At 42.9% G+C, this 20,517-nt stretch overlaps 1 protein-coding gene and 1 long non-coding RNA gene across 2 annotated transcripts in view; one reads left to right on the forward strand and one right to left on the reverse strand.

Annotated features, from left to right (window-relative positions):
- The window catches only part of spire2 (spire-type actin nucleation factor 2), a 75,965-nt gene that overhangs the window by 52,108 nt on the left and 3,340 nt on the right, over positions 1 to 20,517 (reverse strand). The window contains exons 2-5 of the mRNA XM_072435806.1: positions 13,863 to 13,903; positions 12,082 to 12,441; positions 11,832 to 11,912; positions 490 to 654 (exon numbers count right to left, since the gene is read on the reverse strand). Coding sequence (XP_072291907.1) covers positions 490 to 654; positions 11,832 to 11,912; positions 12,082 to 12,441; positions 13,863 to 13,903 — 647 coding nt within the window. The remainder of the gene's footprint in view (positions 1 to 489; positions 655 to 11,831; positions 11,913 to 12,081; positions 12,442 to 13,862; positions 13,904 to 20,517) is intronic.
- The window catches only part of LOC140349469 (uncharacterized), a 254,457-nt gene that overhangs the window by 11,440 nt on the left and 222,500 nt on the right, over positions 1 to 20,517 (forward strand). The window lies entirely within an intron of this gene.

Consider the following 20,517-nt stretch of genomic DNA (forward strand, 5'->3'; position numbering starts at 1 on the left):
AGCCTTCCCAAAGTTGTGAGACAGGCCCCCACCCCGGCTGTGTTTAAATCCAAGCTAAAGACTGTATTGTTTAGCCGCGCCGATGGGTTTTAATTTGTTATTTGTTTATTACAATGAACTATAACGTTTATTTAAAAAACTATTTAATATACTTTTAAATGGTTTACGGATTGTACAAAAAAATTAACTGATTCATCGATTAATTGAAGAAAAAAATCGATATATTAATCGATTACTAAAATAATCGATAGCTGCAGCCCTACTTAACATTGTAAAGCACTTTGAATTGCGCTTTGTACGAATTGTGCTCTATAAATAAATTTGATTGATTGATTGATTGATTGATTGAAGATCGTGTGGAATATCTGTGTACAGACACAGAGAGGGGAAGGCAGACGCAGAGGGCAGGCGCAGAGGGCCTCAGAGTCTGCATTCTGAGTCTGCATTCTGAGTCTGCATTCTGAGTCTCAGTGTCAGCCTGGGCCTCACCATGACTCTGCGCAGCTGGAACTTGCGTGTGCGGATGTCCTGCATGAGCATCTCGAAGGGCGTCAGGCTGAACTCTGAGTGCAGCAGGGGGAAGGCAGACTCCTGCACCTGCTTCAACTTCACACCCTGCCTCAGCTCCTTCATGAGTTGCACCCACAGCCGAGCCTGTGGGACCACACATAATGGTACAACTGTTCAACCACATCACACATGCAGCCATTTACTCTTGAAACTAAATGTACAAATGTGTAGGATATGCAGATGTCCTCCCCCTGTTGCCATGGTGACAGGAATGCGGTAAAGGTGTTATCAGCTGTCCGTGTGGAGTTTTACGGCCCTCAAAAGAAAGAGGACGTGATAGCGACAACAGAGACGCTCTGAACTTGGAAAATAACTTTTCATCAAATGACTCCTTTTGGATTACAGAGTAACAATCACTCCAAGACAAACGCTAAAACGCTTAAAGACTACGCGGTTGTGATATCGATATAATTTTAACTGTTTCATAACTTGTTTTGTGGACAATTTTACCTTTTTGTGTAACTCTTGTGGCTAAAGCCAGAACTCGTCCCCTTATCAGCTCTGACTCCAGCGTGCATGCTGATTGGCTGAAGCCACGGCGCCAAAACCCCCGCGGGGAAGAAAAAGGAAAGAGCAGGGAGTTACAGGCCAGTACCATCCGAGCTCCAGAGCGAGTTTCTTTCGAGTCCCAACCCTCCATCCAGGGCCCCACCAGCAAGGTCCATGAGGCCTTGGGAGCAGGCCTTTTGCAACTTTTTCAAGTCCACAGCCTTTTAGACCAGCCACATCGATGGAGCAGCACGACGGCCTTTTCGTTTGGAACGCCTCAGAGCCAAGAAGAACGCAGATCGCAGAACCTGACCCAGTCCTTCTTTGGCCAGACAACGTCAGAGCCGAGCTCCAGAGCAGCCCTGCTCTGTCCAGCATGTGGACTGAGCCCTTGGACCCCACGCAGGCCCCTGGACCCCACGCAGGCCCGTCTCAGGATCACAGCTTCTGGTTCCGTTCGTATGAATGCACTTCACAGGCTGAATTTCATCTTAGAGTTAACTCTTGCACACACCTAGATAGATCTAGAACCATCATGTCTAGTGTTTTACATCTGTTATCAACTCATTTGCATATTCCTAATTCATTATTATTCTTAATTCTTTGGTCATTAAATCTTCATAACCCACATTTGGTGTTCCTTCATTTCCAGAAAAGGGGTCAATGTCACGGTTACGTTCTCAAACCTTTAGCTCAACGAGCAAATTAATTTCTAATGAATTAATTAATTTAGATATCTGATTATAGAGCTGTTAAAATCGCCGATTATCCGGCTGGTGCCCCATTCTTCTCTTAAAAGTATGATTTAGACTTACCCACACTTATGCAGTTTGTCATGTTTGAATTCTTGAACAATTCTTTAATCAATATCAACCTTGAATGCCCTCCCTCCATCACAAGTGGGTGGACATTCATAACCTTACAGTACTTGTACTAGTATGTTACCCTACAAATGTATTAACTGTGTGTGTGAAGTGGATGAAAAGGAAATACGCTTAGCTCTACTAACAGTGTATATTGTTTTAAGGATTTAGTTTTTTTATTCAATAGCCTGAAATGGGAAAGAGACTGGGGAATGACACCTAGCAAATTGTCAAACTCACCGGATTCAAACTCAGGGGCGCTGTCTAATCAATATATTTCCTCACTTCCACTCAGACCAGACTTAAATTTACACAGTATTGATCTTTAACTACAGGAGGCTGAAGAGGCGCAATTGTTGGATTATGGTAGAGAGTAATGGAATCAGAGGGCCATTTTAGATTTATTTACAACTTTACTGTGGATCTGGGGCCCATTGAACAAAGCAAGTTTTATGAACGAGTTGAATAACCCTGAATGCTTATCTTAGAGTTTTCTGTTTCACAAAGTGGATCAATTTCCAGGGCTCGCAGTAGCTGGAGTCAGATGCTCCAAAGCAGAGCCATGCCACCAGATCAAATGTGGTAAAGCACAGAGCAATAATAAAAGCAAAGCGTATACAAATGGAAAGTGTAAAATAAATAAATGTAAATAAATGTTTAGCCTATCATCAGCCAATCGAAAAATCTACCCACACTCAAACATAAGGGCAGGCTTACTCCTAACTAGACTGTGTAGGCAGGCCATTAGAAATAAAATATTTACATATTTAATATAGAACACTTATCTGCAGTGCAGATGTGTCTGCCTGTGGTCTTTCTCATGGAAATAATCTGTTTTATTTAGGGCTGGGCAACAATTAAAATTTGTAATCGCGATCAATCGCATTATTTCCCTGATTAATCACGAATAATCGCATTTTTACGTGCAAAATTCAAAATGAATTCAAAAGAAGTGTATCAGCATTTTTATTCAGTAGCAGTTAAATAAAATATTAAGTATTCACTTGACACAAAATCCTGAGCCACATTCATTAAAGATGAACAGGCCACTTCAGAGGTAACGTCAGAAACATTGTAATCTCATTAAACATTAGACACTCAAAACACATTTTAGGAGCAGCAGAACCAGTCTAGTACCAAATGTCCCTAAACCAGAAAACACTTCAGTACAGTTTGTACATTCTTAGAACTTGACACTAAAGCGCCATAACATTAGTTGTGCAAACAAACACTTAACCAGTTAAATAAAAATAAATACATTGTGTGCATTTTAACTTAAACAATTCCACATTAACTAGTTCAGTTCATAGTTCATACATTTTAAAATGAACTAGTTCAGTTCTTTTTTTTTTTCAATATTATGCAATAATTGTTCTAAATTATTTCCACAGCCCAAATACAACCACAGGCAGCAATTATTTTTATTAGTTTATTGCTGAAAATGTGTCAGATTTCATCTTCATATCCATTTTTTAATCCTTACACAACCAGGATTTACATTCACATTGAAGGGACAGACTTCTCCCATGTGTTGCTGTCCAGTCCACACAAGCAGCAGTAGCAGCTTTCAGCCCCACAGTATATTCTCAAAAACATGAGGGAAAACTTGATGGGCAAAGTTTGCACAGAAATGTTAGATTGCTCCCATCCTCACCGACCTTATCATAAAACTCACGTAACTGGTCGTAGAAGGGCGACTCCTGCTGTTCTGTTGACTTCACGTTGCGGTCGCGTCCATGCTGCTTTTTGTTTTGATGCACATGTGCAGTGCAGTGCGACACGCGAAATCTCTGTCTCTAATCTATCAAATCTATCGCCTCTACAACTCTGGAGCTCTCACACTTGCCAGACACAGGCTCTTTTTGGGCAACTTAACAGTGTTTTTCGCCTGGAAGTCTCTAGAAATCTGACACTTTATTGAACAAAAATAAAAAGAACAAAGGTGCTGTTCACAGACACCAGAATGAACGCGTTCATTTTATCGTTCGTCAGCAGTAATACAGTTCGTTCAGTTCACGTTCACCAAAATTATGAACGCGTTCATGAACTTTCGGTCAATGAACGCGTTCAGGTACAACACTGTCTACGGACATGAGTCCGGCGCGTTGCGCATCCGGTGCGTTTGTCTTTCTAATGGCTTTAGAACTGGTGCGGACCAGGGAAATCCGACCTGAGTTAACGCGCGTTAAAATAATTGATCGCGTTAAATAAGTGATGAGTTAACGCAATAATAACGCGTTAACTTGCCCAGCCCTAGTTTTATTATGAGTTCACAAGTTCATCTGAGAACAATACTTCTTGTTTTCTCTTTTAAAAGGTCCCATAACATGCAAAATCGACTTTTCAGAGCTTTTAACCTTTTTACATTGCTATTTGTACTTCATATATGTACCCAGAGTGTTTTTTTGATTGATTCCCGCAGTTTTTAGCTATATTACAGACTATCTCCTTTCCTCGAATCTCCAAACTGACGGGCGGTGGGGCAAGACCGCGTCATAAGGGCAAGCACGCGTCACCCTCTTCCCCCCGGCTCCGCGCTGCTGTCTCCCTACAAGCCCATTCCGGAGTTTTTCTGCTTCGATTTACGAGGAAACACGGTTCAAAGAGGCCCAAAACTTCACTAATGATATCACACTCTTACTATTATCACAATGGTGAAGGTTTATGTGGCAGTTGATGCAGCAACCGGGAAAATAAACGGAGAGAAGTTCAAGCCGATAAACGAAAAACCAGGAAATAAGAGCGCTATGGACATAAGACCATATATATATATATATATATATATTATATATATATATATATATATATATATATATATATATATATATATATATATAGATAGATCTATAGATATATCTGTTCTGCGCACGCTGTAGAATAAACACCAGATTTATTTTGTCTCAAAGTAGTGTTGATCTGAAGTTCTATCGTTTCTCATTCGTGCGGAGCGGCGCAGCGCGGAGCAGACAGCTGTGGGGCACACACTACGTCACGGGTGGGCGGGGCACACACGCGCTCTGAGACTACGTCACGGGTTGGGCGGGGGAGCCAGATCGCTCTTCGCAAGAGTGGGGGCGAATATCAAACCAAGCCGTTTGCATTTCCGGGTTGGTGAGGGGGTCCAAGGTCTGGGTGATATTTCTTAACTATTATGTTAAGGGTGTTGCACAACCATTATTATGATCAATTATGCACTTAGGATAGACTACGAAACGTGAAAAAAGCATGTTATGGCACCTTTAAATATATAATTAAATTAAAGGTCCCATTTAGTCCAAAGTCTAGAGACATTGTCCAATTCCAAATTTAGGCCGAATGTCATTTTTTACATTTCTGCCATAATGTCAGTGCAGTCCTTGGATCATTGGTGTGGTCTGTGTCATCCATGGCAGGAATTTTGAGGTCCAAGTACATTGTTTCTGACATTGACATCCCACTTAATTTTAGAACAGTCTGCAGTGCATTATTAATTTCAGTCCAATAACCCCGAACGACAGGACAGCACCAAAACACATGGGAGTGGTTTGCCTCCTGGATGCCACAGCTTCTCCAACAATCAGCATTTCCCTGTGAATAATGGGGCATTTTGACAAGGTATTATGAAAAAAATAGATACATTTTCTTTGTGGTTCTCCACTGAGAAGTACATATATTTTCTCATTCTTCGTCAGGCAAATGAAAATTACCCTATCTTTCCTATTTATTTTAAATATAACTAGTAGAGTGGCTGCCTGAATCATCACTGCATTTATAAATGTTTGATATTATTCCTGTTGAGAGCTACGATTTATAAGTGTTAATAAATAATTCAGGGTTATGGTGGTTGTAACTTTAATTTTGTGGTTATAGTCACTTCTTATTTGTAAATAATATCTGTTTATATATAAGTCCTGTTTTTCAAAGCCAAAGGATTCTTTTAACATGTCAAAGTTTTCCATGTGATTTTCTTTTACAATCTGGTGAAAAACCTTTGTTGGTTTGTCAATCTGTGCTATTAGGTGCAAAACCCTGGTTAGAAGTCCTCCAGTTTAAGATTTAAACATTTTGTTTAAGTTTTGTTTATTGATTAGTTCTTTCCATGTTCTAAGCACAGACTTCACCCAAGGGTTCTCCAGCCCGTCCAAATGACTCAACCCCAGCACCACATAAATCTCAATAATATTCTATTGAGCTTTTTGCCTTGCCATACAAAACTCATCAGTCGGTTGGGGATGGAAGCGTCGGGAGAGTCTGGAACAGGTAAAGAAATGAAGGCTAAACATGATTTTTTATGGTTTCAATCGTTGACTTAAGTATGGGATAAGATTCCATTTTTAAAGATCTTTTTTTTAAAGTAGTAAAAAGAGGGGTATAATTTTTTCTCCAAAATTGAAGATAGATCTTTACGTAGGACCACACTCAACTATCTCAGTGAATCTGTTTGCTATGTAAATGGGTAGGTCTGTCTAAAGGGCAAAAGGTTTAGTTTTGATGCAGGCCCATTTTTCTGAAGGAATCACTTTGGGAATAGAAATGTCTAGTTTGGTCAAATATAATAGAACAGCATCTGCATAGCAGGCAATTTTATGTTCCATCCCATCAATTGTAACACCATGAACAATATTGGGCCAGTGGTTCCAGATAAAAAGCAAACAGGATACACAGCCCTGTATCATCACTCTCTCCAGGGTCAGCGGTCAGGAGGATGGAGGAGCAGCTGCAGCAGAAGAACATTCAGGGAGTGTGGAGGAGCCTGAAAACCATCGGTCTTCAAAATCCCCCCTGCCCAGACGGAGGGGGACCTACAGTGGGTGAATGAGCTAAATTCTCACTTCCTGAGATTTGATCAATCGCCCACCCCTCCCCCTGCACAGCTGCATGCTCCCTCTTCCACAGCTGGACAATGGCCTGCATCCGTTCCTCTTCACACCTCTGCTCCGGCCCATCGGCTCCTTAAGTCCTGCGCAGATGAACTGTGTGGAGTTATGGAGCATATCTTCAACATGAGTCTGAAGCTGAGGGTGGTACCACAGGTCTGGAAGACCTCCAGTCTGGTACCTGTGCCCAAGACACCACACCAAAGACCTCAACAGCTTCAGGCCGGTGGCTCTCACGTCCCATCTGATGAAGACACTGGAGCGACTGGTCCTGGACCACCTCCGCTCCACCGTGAGCTCAGCCATGGACCCGCTGCAGTTTGCATACCGGCCTGGCATCGGAATGGAGGACACCATCATCTCCCTGCTGCACCGCTCTCTCTCTCACCTCGAAAAGCCTGGCAACTCTGTGAGGATCCTGTTCTTTGATCTCTCCAGCGCCTTCAACACCATCCAGCCGCTGCTCCTGAGGGGCAAGCTGGAGACAGCTGGTGTAGAGTACGACCTGGCAGAGTGGATCCTGGACTACCTCACAGACCGACCCCAGTTTGTGAGAGCTCGAAACTGTGTGTCTGACACTCCCTGACACACCCTGAAGTGTGGGGGCGCCCCAGGGCACTGTCCTCGCGCCCTTTCTCTTCACCCTCTACACTGCAGACTTCAGATACGACATGGACTGTGTCCTGCAGAAGTTCTCTGACGACTCTGCCATCATCGGACTCATCACGGACGTCTATGATGCGGAGTACAGGGGACTGGCGCAGGACTTTGTGGACTGGTGTCAGCGGAACCACCTCCTCATCAACGAGGGAAAGACAAAGGAGATGGTGGTGGACTTCCGCAGACACCACTCCACTGCCCCCTCACCAGTGAACATCCAGAGAAGGGACATTGAGCGAGTGGCACTGTACAGGAAGAGCCAGAGTCGGCTCTACCTCCTGAGGAGACTTAGGTCTTTTGGAGTGACAGGGCCACTCCTGAAGACCTTCAACAACTCTGTGGTGGCATCAGCCCTCCTGTACGGTGTGGCCTGCTGGAGCAGCAGCATCACAGAGAGGGAGAGGAAGAAGCTGGACGAAGTCATCAAGAAGTCCAGCTCCGTCCTGGGCTGCGCTCTGGACTCGGTGCAGGAGGTGGGGGACAGAAGTAGGGATGCCTACCGGTACGACGGACCGGACCAGACTTGTAAAAACGTTTCGGTTCAGGTCCAAAAAAAAAACGAAACCCTGGTGATTCGGTTCTGGACTCATACAAAACCTAGCACTCATGTACTATATCCTTTTCATTCTAGAATCTAAAGCATCTTAAACCTTCCATAGATCGCGAAATTCGCGCTGGAAAACACGTAAACACTGCCATGCGTCACTGTCAATGGCGCACACGGACCCTAATTAGTAACGCACGGCACGCGTCTTCCCCGAAGTTGAAGCCGGCGAAATTAGTTAAAAGATGCGAGAGACAGGAGCGCCTCGTACGTGTCGAGCTGCGCGGAACCGTGTATCCACATGTGAACATTGAAGTGACAGCCGGTAAAATCGCTGGCTTTATCTGAACAGTTTTAAGCCGTGGCCGCGACGTGCGATGTTGTGATTGTTAATGTGCTGCGGGCGTGGCCGCGTGTTAAAGGGGCAGGGTCAGCGTGGGTTCTTGTCCGGGTCTTTGTGTAAATATGAATGAAATAGCTTAAGTGTTATGTTGTGGTGTGATGTATTTAGCATTAAGTAAATTCAAAGTAATATTGCTTAATTGCTGCATTCATTAATTGGAGTTTATATTTTGTATTTTTGTATATTGTTTTTATTTTGTATTTGTATTCTACAGTTGTTAAATATGGTCTGGTGTTTAATGCTGCTAATACGATGTATTATTTTGATTTGTTGTGTAAAATATTTTCATATTCTATTTTTGATACTGCTAAGTTGATTGCTTTATAGTGATTCTAGTTTACTTTTATGCTAGTTTTTGTAACAATGTCATTTCACACTGTTACTTAATTATTTACACTGGTGTATTGTCTGTTTGAAGGTTTTTACCTGACTTTTGATGCCAATGGATCTGTAACATTAAAGAGTGGAAATGTGTCTAAAGGCAAAACATAGTATCAGATGAAACAGCTGCTTTGACCCTTGACCCAGACTGACTCTGTCAACAACACTCAACATGCTCTTGTTCAGAAGTTGTTCCTCAAGTAAAACATATGAATGTGCGTTAACTGTTAGTTAAGCTATGAAGTTTAGCAGCTAGCTAGTAGCTTGTGATTTGTAAGTTGTAATTTCTGTTAAAAACTGTGAATAAACCAGACAAGTTGAGTTTATTTCACTCTGCAGTTAAGCCCTGTGTTTGATAGTCGTCCTTGTTCAAGTGTCTTCAACTTAATTTGGCCAAGTAGCTTGTGTTATGCTGTTATAACATTATGCAAATATGGCATGGGTTTAGGCCCGGACTCATTAGGTCCGGATCTGAACCTAAACCTCTGGATTCGAATCTGGACCTGAACCTGAATGTGGGTTTAGGTATGCATCCCTTGACTGAAGTTGTTTGAAATTTCTTAAGAACCTTAAATTCAATCAAATGTATTTTTGCAACGCCCAAAACCACAACAGCAGTTGCCTCGAAGGGAGACAGTGAAAAACAGATGTTCATAGGGACTTAACAATGTACCATCATCCCATCTCCTTATAAAAATGCCCCAAGGGCCCCTGTCTTTACATCCTCCTAAATAAATGAGGCCAGCTAAGGGATCATCTCAAAATGGGTTGACGCTGAAATGACTTAATATTTTTCGTCTCTTCAATACATCGTTGTGGCAGTTGGCATTGTTTTGAAATGCTAAAAAACTCTCAGCAACGAGCATTAGGCCAACATTAGGCGGCGAGTGCTCCCTCGCACGGGGAGTGCGTACGGGGGAGCACGGCGCACTGCAGCGCGCACTGCGGCCCGTGCGCGGCTCGTGCGCGGCCCGTGCGCACGGCGCGCAGTGGCCCGTAAATGGTCACATTTATAAATGGTCACATTTATATAGCGCTTTTCTACCGTCAAGGTACTCAAAGCGCTTTACATCAAGGAACCAGTCACCCATTCACACACACATTCACACCCCAGATATACGCAGACACTGGGGGGCGAGTTGGGTTAAGTGTCTTGCCCAAGGACACAACGGCAGTATTCACATGAGGCAGCTGCGATCGTACCGCCAACCTGCAGGCCAGTGGATCTGACCACTCTGACCGAGCGGGGAGATGGAGATGCTTGTCTTCTTTGGATCAGAAGACAAGCACTCTACCACTGAGCTACTGCCGCTCCATGCGAGGGAGCACCCGCCCCGCTCCCGGCGCTGGCCATGGCGCGCCCTGTACCATGTGGATTGAGTAAACAAACATGCGTGACAGGTGACATTATTTGGAGAATTCATAACTTCTACTAATAAACATACCAAAGGATGTTCAGGAACTAAAGGTGAGCAGGGTCTATCAAGCTACTATCGTTTTATCAACGCGTTAACATTTTATGTGAAGCCAGACAAAGTCTTTTGGGGGGGAGGGCGTCCAGAGAGAGACGAAAAAAATTACGTCTTTTCAGCTTCAACCCATTTTGAGAAGATCCCTAACAGACTCAAGAGCTTTCTCCACATCCAAACTAATGAACACAGCTTAGTCTTGTAGTTTTTGTATATGATTCATTATGCGTAGAGATCGTCTTATGTTGTCTTGTGATTTTTGTCTGTTAATAAATCCTGTTTGATCAATTTGGGAGTATTTGTTCCATTATTTTGGATATAATTGAGTCATATAAATGAGGCCCAATCGGCCCTTCCCTTCTTTTGGTGTCAGGGATTTGATGGCTTCTTTCCAACTCTGAGGTATACAAGTTTTTATAAATACCCAATTAAACGTTCTTGAAAGCAAAGTGATACGTGTTTCTTGGATGGCTTTGTACCACTCTGAGATGAACCCATCACTATTCGGAGATGTATTGTTCTTTATATATATTATATATATATTATATATATATTATATATATATATATATATATATATATATATATATATATATATATATATAAAAATTCTAGGATCATATTTTTGATCCCCTCTTATCTTTGTTTGGTAAAGACTTTAAGTCAAAACTGCTTTAGAAACATCCCACTGCTTTAGAAACATCCCAGCAGTGGTAGCACCCTCTGCTAGCCTGATCATAATCAGAATATAATTTAAAAATATATATATTTTCCCATAAATATTTATGACATTTTTCCCCAGAGCAAGAGTTATACTCTTCTTTTTATGGCTTCCCTCTTGGTTGCACTGCTTCCAGCCCCAGGCTGGTCTTTATGTTAGATCTTTTATCCAATCATATTCAGCCATCATGTGTTGCCAGGGATCTAAAATCTGCCCTCAGCCCTTCAGACTCAACAGTGCTGGTGCTTGTAGCTTAAAGTGAATGGAAATGGAAATTATGTGTCAACCAATCAGCTTTAGAGTTGGTTATTGTACGTCTGCTGGCTGTTACACATGAGCCATCTAGCAGGTGTATCACGTGCACGTCTTTTGATTGGATCACCAATATTGAGAGGCAGGTCCTATGGGCGGGTCTATGCAGAACCGCAGAAGAGGAGACTGAATTTGACCGACAGATTAATCTGAGTACTACTAAGCTGTTTTTTCAACCCGCAATGGCGGGAGGAGGAATTCGGAGGAGGATATCGATTTGGTCGAGGATATAATTATAACGGCTTTCTCAAGACAAACTTTTCAAGAAAAGTTAGACATTGTAAGGAGAGGTCGCCCGACGCCGACGCTGCAAAGCCTGTTACAGGCGGATTCGTTCCCCACTTTCAAAGTTTGGCTGTCCATCTTAAGGGAGAGTTAACTCTTAAACTCTTTGATTTGTTTGTTCAACCGTCCTTGTGAAATGTCACCCTGACATAATTCATTATCTTTCCAGATGAGAACCAAAACTAAAATTGGAAATAAATCAACATGAAAAAGTGTAATATACATAGTTTTTTTGTAAAACATCATACTCAAGAGTGGCGAGTTTAACATTGTTCTCACCCAGTCGTGGTTCTGCAGTGTGCCCAGCTCTGCAGTGGACCCGTCCTCCACACAGTCCTCTTTGCTCATCTTCTTCAGCATCTACAACACAGCAGCAGCACAGGCTCATGTGACAAAGAATAACATCAAATATTTTACATAGGCTACAACCCATCAGTGAAAGTATGTGCTTGGATTTGTACTGGTAGTGAATGGTTTTATGGTATGCCTTCTGGTCCATATGAGGTACAGTGTAAATGTTAATTCAGACCTCTTTGGCATTGTGGATCTTCAGGAGGAAGATCTGTAGCTCCAGTGTCTCCACGAATAGGGCTCTGCATACAGCCTGGTAGTGCTCTGCAGCCAGGCCAGGCTCAGCCAGGCGGTGTGCACACATTGCCATCACCTGATCGAGGGAGCAGATGGGACGGGACCTCGACTCCTCCAGCTCCTCCTCCTCTGGGCCGCTATAGCCCTCGTCAGAAGTGCCACTGCCCCCACCACTGACCGCCTCACCCCCTGCCATGGCCTCGATGAGCCGCTCCAGCTGTGGACTCAGCTCTCGCTCCTCACTGGCGTCCAGACTCCAGTCAAGTGCTTTATAGATGGCCACACCCAGAGTCTGCACCAGCTGAGAACAACAACATCTGCTTCAGCCGTATTTAAATTACCTGCTGCACTCCAGGTTATGTTTACATGTAACAGAGACCACAGGGCTTTACATTAGAGAAGCAAGAGAAAAAAGCCAAACATATGGAGGACCCTGAGAGCCACATTAAAGACGCAATGGACAATTTTTCCGGCGATTTGAGAACTCAGGCGGAAGTGCGCACGCGCACTCCCCCGTGCGGACTGATACAACACACGAGTGTGTTTCTTTATTAGCGCGACAGATCTCTCGTCTCCCGTAGATTTCCGTCTCTTCTGAGTCAGCTTGAACTGTCTTTCTCCGTCTTCATTTTGTCCCGTACACTGAGGGAACTATATTATGATAGATCAATGCGCTTAGACACGCGGAAACGTGCTGCTCGTGGGGACGAGCCAGAACGCGGCTGCAGGTGAGCGGTAGGTTTTATGATTGATACGTGGCAGGACGAATTGGCAGTCCACGCCACGAGGAAATGACTCAGATTTGGGTCAAAAAAATCGTCCATTCAACCTTTAAATAAAGCTTTTATTAAAAGACTCTTAAAATATTTCATAAACAAATGCTTTATGACAAGAAATTTAAAGGCATGATGACATAATGACCATCATAGCCCTTTGACTGAAATATACATTAATGCATATAAATCGGATCTTTCAAGGGGATTAATATCTAAATTATACAAATGTATCAACAATCTGAGCAGTCACTCTACTGATTACATTAAGGGTCAATGGGAAAGAGAGGGTCACTTTGTTCTGGAGGATGAAGAGTGGGAAAGTATCAGTAGATCTCACTGGAGAACCATAGGATCACATGTTTGGAGGGAATTCTGTTGGATAAGTGTGTCTGGTTTCTTCATAAGCCCATGTCAAAGTGCCCATTACTCACAGGGAAATGCAGACTGTTGGAGAGGATGTGGCAGCAGGAGGCAAACCACTATCATGTGTTTTGGGATTGTCCTGTTGTTCACAAGTTTAGGACTGAGATCAAACAAAGTCTTACAGGCAATTCATAACATCATCATCCAAATGGATATCAGGACTATGTATTTGGGCCTCAGGACTCGTGCCATGGACACAGTTGGCAGTTATCTCCGGGTAATCCTCCTGGCTGCAGCAAAAAAAGTCACTCACAAAAAACAAAAGACATAATAATGAACATTTGACAAATGGGAAACATCACATTCGGACTCAATCTGAAAATGGACAAATTTGACTGTGGGCAAAGTATGGGGTAAAGTATTGTATATATATGTAGGATATATATATGTAGGATGCATTTTGATTTAAGCCTGTAATTCTCTCTTATCTTGTTTTTTTTTTTAATCTCTGTTCTATGTTCATAAAGTTGAAAAATAAAATTAAACAATAAAAATGAATAGGACTTTGGCATGGTGGCCTTACCTGGCGCTCGGATGCTGTGGAGCTGCTAGGTCCTTCATGATCTATAAACACAATCACACAACAGTCAGGAGTCAGAACACAGAATCTCTTCATACTATATGTAATATGAAACCAATGTTGAATACATTTTAACACAAAGGAGTAGCTTAAGTTTAAATCCTGAGCCACTGAGGTAAAACTGAAAGATTCAAATTACAGCAATTTTAATTAAATTATGAAATACGATTTCAAAAAGCACATTCTATCTTGCATTATGTGTATTCTTGGAAGTATTTCCTTTTCCAAATAGTTTGTTTGTAGTGGCGCAAAAAATATTTCGGCAGCCGCCAATTGTGCACAAAGACTCCAGAAAATCATATTGTAGGATTATTAATTAATTAATTAATTAATTGGTAAATTCCTCAGTAAAATAAGTATTTGGTCACCTACAAACAAGCAAGATTTCTGGCTCTCACAGACCTGTAACTTCCTCTTTAAGCCGCTCCTCTGTTACTTGTATTATTGGCACCCGTTCGAACTTGTCATCAGTATAAAAGACCATTCAAAATTGACTATGGCCAAGACCAAAGAGCTATCCAAGGACACCAGAAACAAAACTGTAGACCTGTACCAGGTTTAGAAGACTGAATCTGCAATAGGAAAGCAGCTTATTGTGAAGAAATCAATTGTGGGAGTAATTATTAGAAAATGGATGACATACAAGATCTCCCTCAATCTGGGGCTCCATGCATGATCTCAAACTGTGGGGTCAAAATGATCACAAACAGAACCACATGTGAACTTAATGAATGACTTGCAGAGAGCTGGGACAAAAGAAACAAAGGCTACCATCAAACAAGACACTACGCCGCCAGGGAGTAAACTGCAGTGACAGACGTGTACCCCTGCTTTAGCCAGTACATGTCCAGGCCTGTCTGAAGTCTGCTAGAGAGCATTTGGATGATCTAAAAGAGGGAGAATGTCAAATGGTCATATGAAATAAAAAAAATAGCTTTTTGGTAAAAACTCAACTAAAAACTCACAAGAACACCGTCCCTCCTGTGTAGCATGGGGCGGGGCTGGAAACATCCCGCTTTAGGGCCTTTTTTTTGCAAAGGGACCATGACGACTGATTCATGTAAACTTTAAAGGAAATAATTAATGGGGCCATGTATTGTGAAATTTTGTGAAAAAAAGTGATAACCTCCTTCCATCAGCAAGGGGCATTGAAGATTAAACGTGGCTGGGTATTTCAGCATGATAATGATCCCAAACACAACACCCGGGCCACAAAGGAGTGGCTTCGTAAGAAGCATTTCAAGATCCTGGAGTGGCCAGTGACCAAACCCATAACCCCATATACATTTTTTTTTAGAGTTGAAAGTCCCAGCGACAGCCCCAAAACATCACTGCTCTAGATGAGATCTACATGGCGGAATGGGCCAAATGACCAGCAACAGTGTGTAGAAACCTTGTGGAGAACGTTTAATCACTATCATTGCCAACAAAGGGTAAACAACAATGTATTGAGATCAACGTTTTATATTGACCAAACATGTATTTTCCACCATAATTTGCAAATATATATATATTTTTTTAAACATGCAATTTTGTGGATTTTCTTATTTTGTCTCTCATATTTAAGGTGTACCTATGATGAAAATGACCATCATCTTTTTAAGTGAAAGAACTGGCGTGCAAGAGTTTAGCTGCTTCTTGCTTTCATTGGCCCAGATGATGTGCTCTTTCTATTATGATGGAAGGGATTGCAACTCCAGCACCGAATATAAGCACCAGAATTATCTTCTGGATGCAGACATCTATATTGTCTCCTCCTTTGCCCTTTGAGAGCCCCACAAGTCTGAGATTGTTCCTGAAGGACCTGGACTCCAAATCCTTGCTTTTTATTAATTTTTTTCTTCCCGCAACACAAGGAATGCCTGTTGAAGTTTTGTCCTCTCTCTCGTCCGTCCTCTGCGGATTCCAGGGGACCCCACTGGAGACTGGACTGCGCGGCATTAGCGTCATTAGCTTGTGTGGACATCGATTTTCCATCCAGGGTTATAGTCCTTCAGATTTATACGTTTAGTTCCCAAAGCATCACCTCCCTTGCTTTTTCAGAGTTTATTCATCTCTTACAGCGTTTCGCTCCTTGCTTTGTGGGTGAAAAGAGGATTTGAAAGGCACATATCTGCAGCAGGGTATCAGTGGATCTAGTCTGTCTGCGCCATAACCAGAAGTCCCGGAAAACCATTATTAGGGACTGCCCTGTTGCTCAGAAATATTGAACTGAAAAAAAAGTGCTTACAGACACAATCCCACTGGATTTCAGAACTATGTAATTCCATGGACACAGTTACCTCTGGAACATAGTCCTGGTGGCAGCAGCGAAAAAGGCCCTCACAAAAAGACAATGCACCGACAATCAAGGACTAGACCGACATTATATTTGACATTCACAAAGAAAAAAAACTTAATTTGAAAATAAACAAATATGACTAAATTGTTTGCTTTGGTTTATATTTTCCTTAATTTTCTTTTTCCCTCATTGGATGTTTACTGGTTTTAATGTTTGTCTACTGATGCGCACAAACACCAGGGCATCAGTCTGCTGCACCAACTTGGTTCATACATACATACAGTAAAAACCCTCTCTAATCCACATACAATCTACTCCAGAATAGATTACTTCCTTATTTTCAATAAAGACAAATAACAAATGATCAGATATTGCTCATGATATCCAAAAGATGACGCAAAATGCAGCATAATATTGTGTCTCAGAGAGAAATGATAACTGCCATAGCCCCGGCCATATCTGCTGCAGTAACCGCTGAGCTGAAAGAAGGAGAAGTAACCGAAGCACGCATGGACGAAGTCGAGCAGCGTGTGTCCGACATTACGGATGATCTGCAGACAGTAAGGGCCGTGATGGAGGCACTGTAGGCCAGGGTGACAAAGCTGGAGTCAGAGAACATCCATCAATCTTCTTCCACTTATCCGAGGCCGGGTCACAATCTAAGCAGGGACTCCCAGACTTTCCTCTCCCCAGAACCTTCCTCCAACTCAGTCCATAAAAAAATTGACTGAACCGGTGACAAAGGGCACCCTGGCGGAGTCCAACATGCACTGGGAACAGGTCTGACTTACTGCTGGCAACAGACAGGACAGCCCTGAGCAAGGGGCCGCGGACCCCATACTCCTGTAGCACCCCCCAAAAGGACATCGTGAGGGACACGGTCAAAAGCCTTCTCTAGATCCACAAAGCACATGTGGACTGTGCAAACTCCCATGAACCATCAAGCACCCTATGGAGAGTATAGAGCTGATCCTGTGTTCCACGACATGACGACAACCACTCTACTCCTCCTGAATCCGAGGTTTGACTATCTGTCGGATTCTCCCTCCTGAAGCGCCGGACAGTTTGCCAGAATTTCATTAGGGCAAACCGATGGTCCTCCTCCATGGCCTCTGCGACAGCACAAGCTGTCACTGATGGACACCCTTGTGCTTGAACATGGTGTTCATTACAGACAATAATGAGCACAGACGTCCAATAACTGAACACCGCCTGGGTTCAGATCGGGGAAACTGTTCTTCCTGATCACCTCTCTCCAGGTGTCATTGTCATTGCCTTGTCATTGTTACGGCGTTGAAGTCCCCCAGTAGAACAACGGAGTCCCCGGTCGGTGCACTATCTAGTACCCCTCCAAGGGACACCAAGAAGGCCGGGTACTCTGCACTCCAGTTTGACCCGTAGGCAGATAACAGTGAGAGCCCTGTACCCAACCCAAAAGCGTAGGGACGAGACCATCTCGTTTAATGGGGTGAACTCAACATTTGACTGCTGAGCTGTGGGGCTATAAGCAAGCCCACACCAGCCCGCCGCCTCTCCCCGTGGGTAACACCAGAGAAGTGGAGCGTCCAATCCTCTCTTTGGTGAGGCCAACTATATCTAGTCGGTACAGCTCAACCTTCTGCACAAGCTCAGGCTCCAGAGCTAGTTTCGGTGTCCGGAGATATGATCGTTGAGGCCTCTGCCGGCGACTGCCGCTCAGATCTCTCTGCACCAGCCCCCTATGGATCCTCCTACAGGTGGTGGGTCCACGGTAGGAAGGCCCCACATCACACGTTCAGGCTGTGCCCGGCCGGGCCCCGCGGAGAACAATAATATGAAAAATCAGATCCTGGATTGGGAGTCCAGATTACATAGACCCAACATAAGATTTGTGGGGGTCTCGGAGGGAGTTGAAGTACCTCCCATCATAATTGAAAAAGCACATAGCTCGTGAAAACAAAGACCAGCAGTTGATAAACCATAAGATAAGATAAGATATTCCTCTATTGTCCACACATGGGGAAATTTTGTTGTTGCAACGCAGGTACATACAGAGGAAAAGGACAGATAACTTATAGGAAGTTTAAAAAACACTCTTAATAAGGAATGGAGGGGAAAAATAAAGATAAAAGATAAAATAAAATAGAAACAGCTAGCGTAAGACAAAAATAATACTAATAATAATGGTAAAATAAACACTCTATTTACATCAGTTATATGCACGTGAATGTGACACCATGAGGCCTGATTATGAGGTTTCTTAACAATCGTGTGAAAGAATGTGTCTTTGAGACTGTAAGGGTTAAAGGAGACCTCCAGTACAAAGGCAAGCAGGTCTTCTTTGCTCCAGATATTCCATACAAGGTTCGTCAACAATGTAGAAAGTTCCAGCACACCTGTGAGGAACTGAAGAGAAAACTGAGACATGGGTTCTGTTTTCCCGCAACTCTAGAAGGTGACTTTAGAAGGTAAAAAACACATACTCAGAATACCAGGCGAAGCAGAGGCGCTCAAAAGGAAGATGCAAAATACAGAGAACTAAACAAAATGAGAGATTGAGCCACCAGCGTGGGGTATGCGAGTTAATGGACAGAGAATTGGTGTCAGGAGTGACTGGGGAGTTTTTTTTTTGGGGGGGGGCATTCATTAGGATTGGACTTCGCTCCCCTTTACAAGCTTTTTTTAGATCAGGGTTTGGGTTCAATGCCAGTTTCCAGCATGAACCCTTTTGTTTTCTTTTTTACCTTTTCAGTGGTTTTGTTTCCCTTTGGTTTTTGTGCACGTTGGTTGTTTTTGATCAAAGAGATTAATATTAATTATTATTAATATTCAAGAGTTATCAACGGTTTGATCAATACAATCAACCCAACGGCATCAGAAGTGTTAAAAGTAGCCTCCTTCAATGTGAATGGCACTGAACCCAATCAAACGAACGAAAATAAAGAATAGACATTGAATATTTACAAGAAACACATTTGAATGACACTGAACATCAAAAACTAACAAGATTCTGTTATGAAAAAAGCCTATTATTCATCATACAAGGGCAAAAAGAAGGGGAGTTGCAATATTGATTTCAAACTGAGTTTTGAATGTAAGGATAAAGAGGGCAGATATGTACTGGTTAAGGGGGATATTAATGGTAAAGTTTTCACTCTTAAATGTGTATGCTCCACCAGGGGGCGATATCACTTTCTCTGTTGATGTCATGGACCCTAAAGAAAGGGGGATGTCTTGATATGTGTAACTGTATTACATGCCACCACTGGATGTCGCTAATAAGTCATGTTGTCCGAGTGGCTATATAAGACACACAGAATAAGAGACATTTCCTCTGTAACATGCGACATGACAACTTGTGAATAAAAGGCTTGAGCACTAGCTCAATTGTTCACTAAACTATGACTCATTATTAGGAGTGAACAACACACAAACCACCTCTAGAGTCAAGTATTCAAAACTCTTTGACTTGGAGACTTTGGAATTTACAGTTGCAGTAAAACAAGATTTTTTAAATATTGCTACTCCATCTCTTCTACTGCGTCTGTCACAACGGAATATATTATAATTGTCCAAAGAAACGTCAGCGTCTGAGATCCTGGAGGTTAAACATGTTTCAGAGAATATGAATATATCCAGATTTGCTTGTTTTGCCCACACTCTAATAAAGTACATTTTTGATTGAAGACTTTGCACATTCATGTGAATAATTCAAAGAACTTTTTTTGATTTAGATGTTGATATGATCAAGTCAGTGTTTAGAACAGATAGAATATTTGATATGCTCATGATTTGTAGTTTTTTCTGTCTGTTTTGACTCAGTTTTGTTCCATTTATTATCCACTACACAGTTGTCCCCTAACACCTTTCCCATTTGCATAGGTGCAATAGAGCGTTGGGCAGGTTGAGGCCCAGACACTAATGTTCTCATTGTAATCCTGACTGTATCTGAAGAGGTCCATGAGTATTTGAGGACAACAATCTTTCCAGCGCCTTCAACACCATCCAGCCGCTGCTCCTGAGGGTGGTGTGGAGTATGACCTGGCAGAGTGGATCCTTGACTACCTCACAGACCGACCCCAGTTTGTGAGAGCCCGGAACTGTGTGTCTGACACTCGGACCTGCAGTGTGGGGGCACCCCAGGGCACTGTCCTCGCGCCCTTTCTCTTCACCCTTTACACTGCAGACTTCAGACATGACACGGACAGCTGTGTCCTGCAGAAGTTCTCTGACGACTCTGCCATCATCGGACTCATCACGGACGACGATGACGCGGAGTACAGAGGACTGGCGCAGGACTTTGTGGACTGGTGTCAGCGGAACCACCTCCTCATCAAC

Source organism: Eucyclogobius newberryi, unplaced genomic scaffold (genome assembly GCF_026437365.1).
Source record: "Eucyclogobius newberryi isolate DKJ021-1_F unplaced genomic scaffold, fEucNew1.0.hap1 SCAF_7, whole genome shotgun sequence".
NCBI classification, from domain to species: Eukaryota; Metazoa; Chordata; class Actinopteri; order Gobiiformes; family Gobiidae; genus Eucyclogobius; species Eucyclogobius newberryi.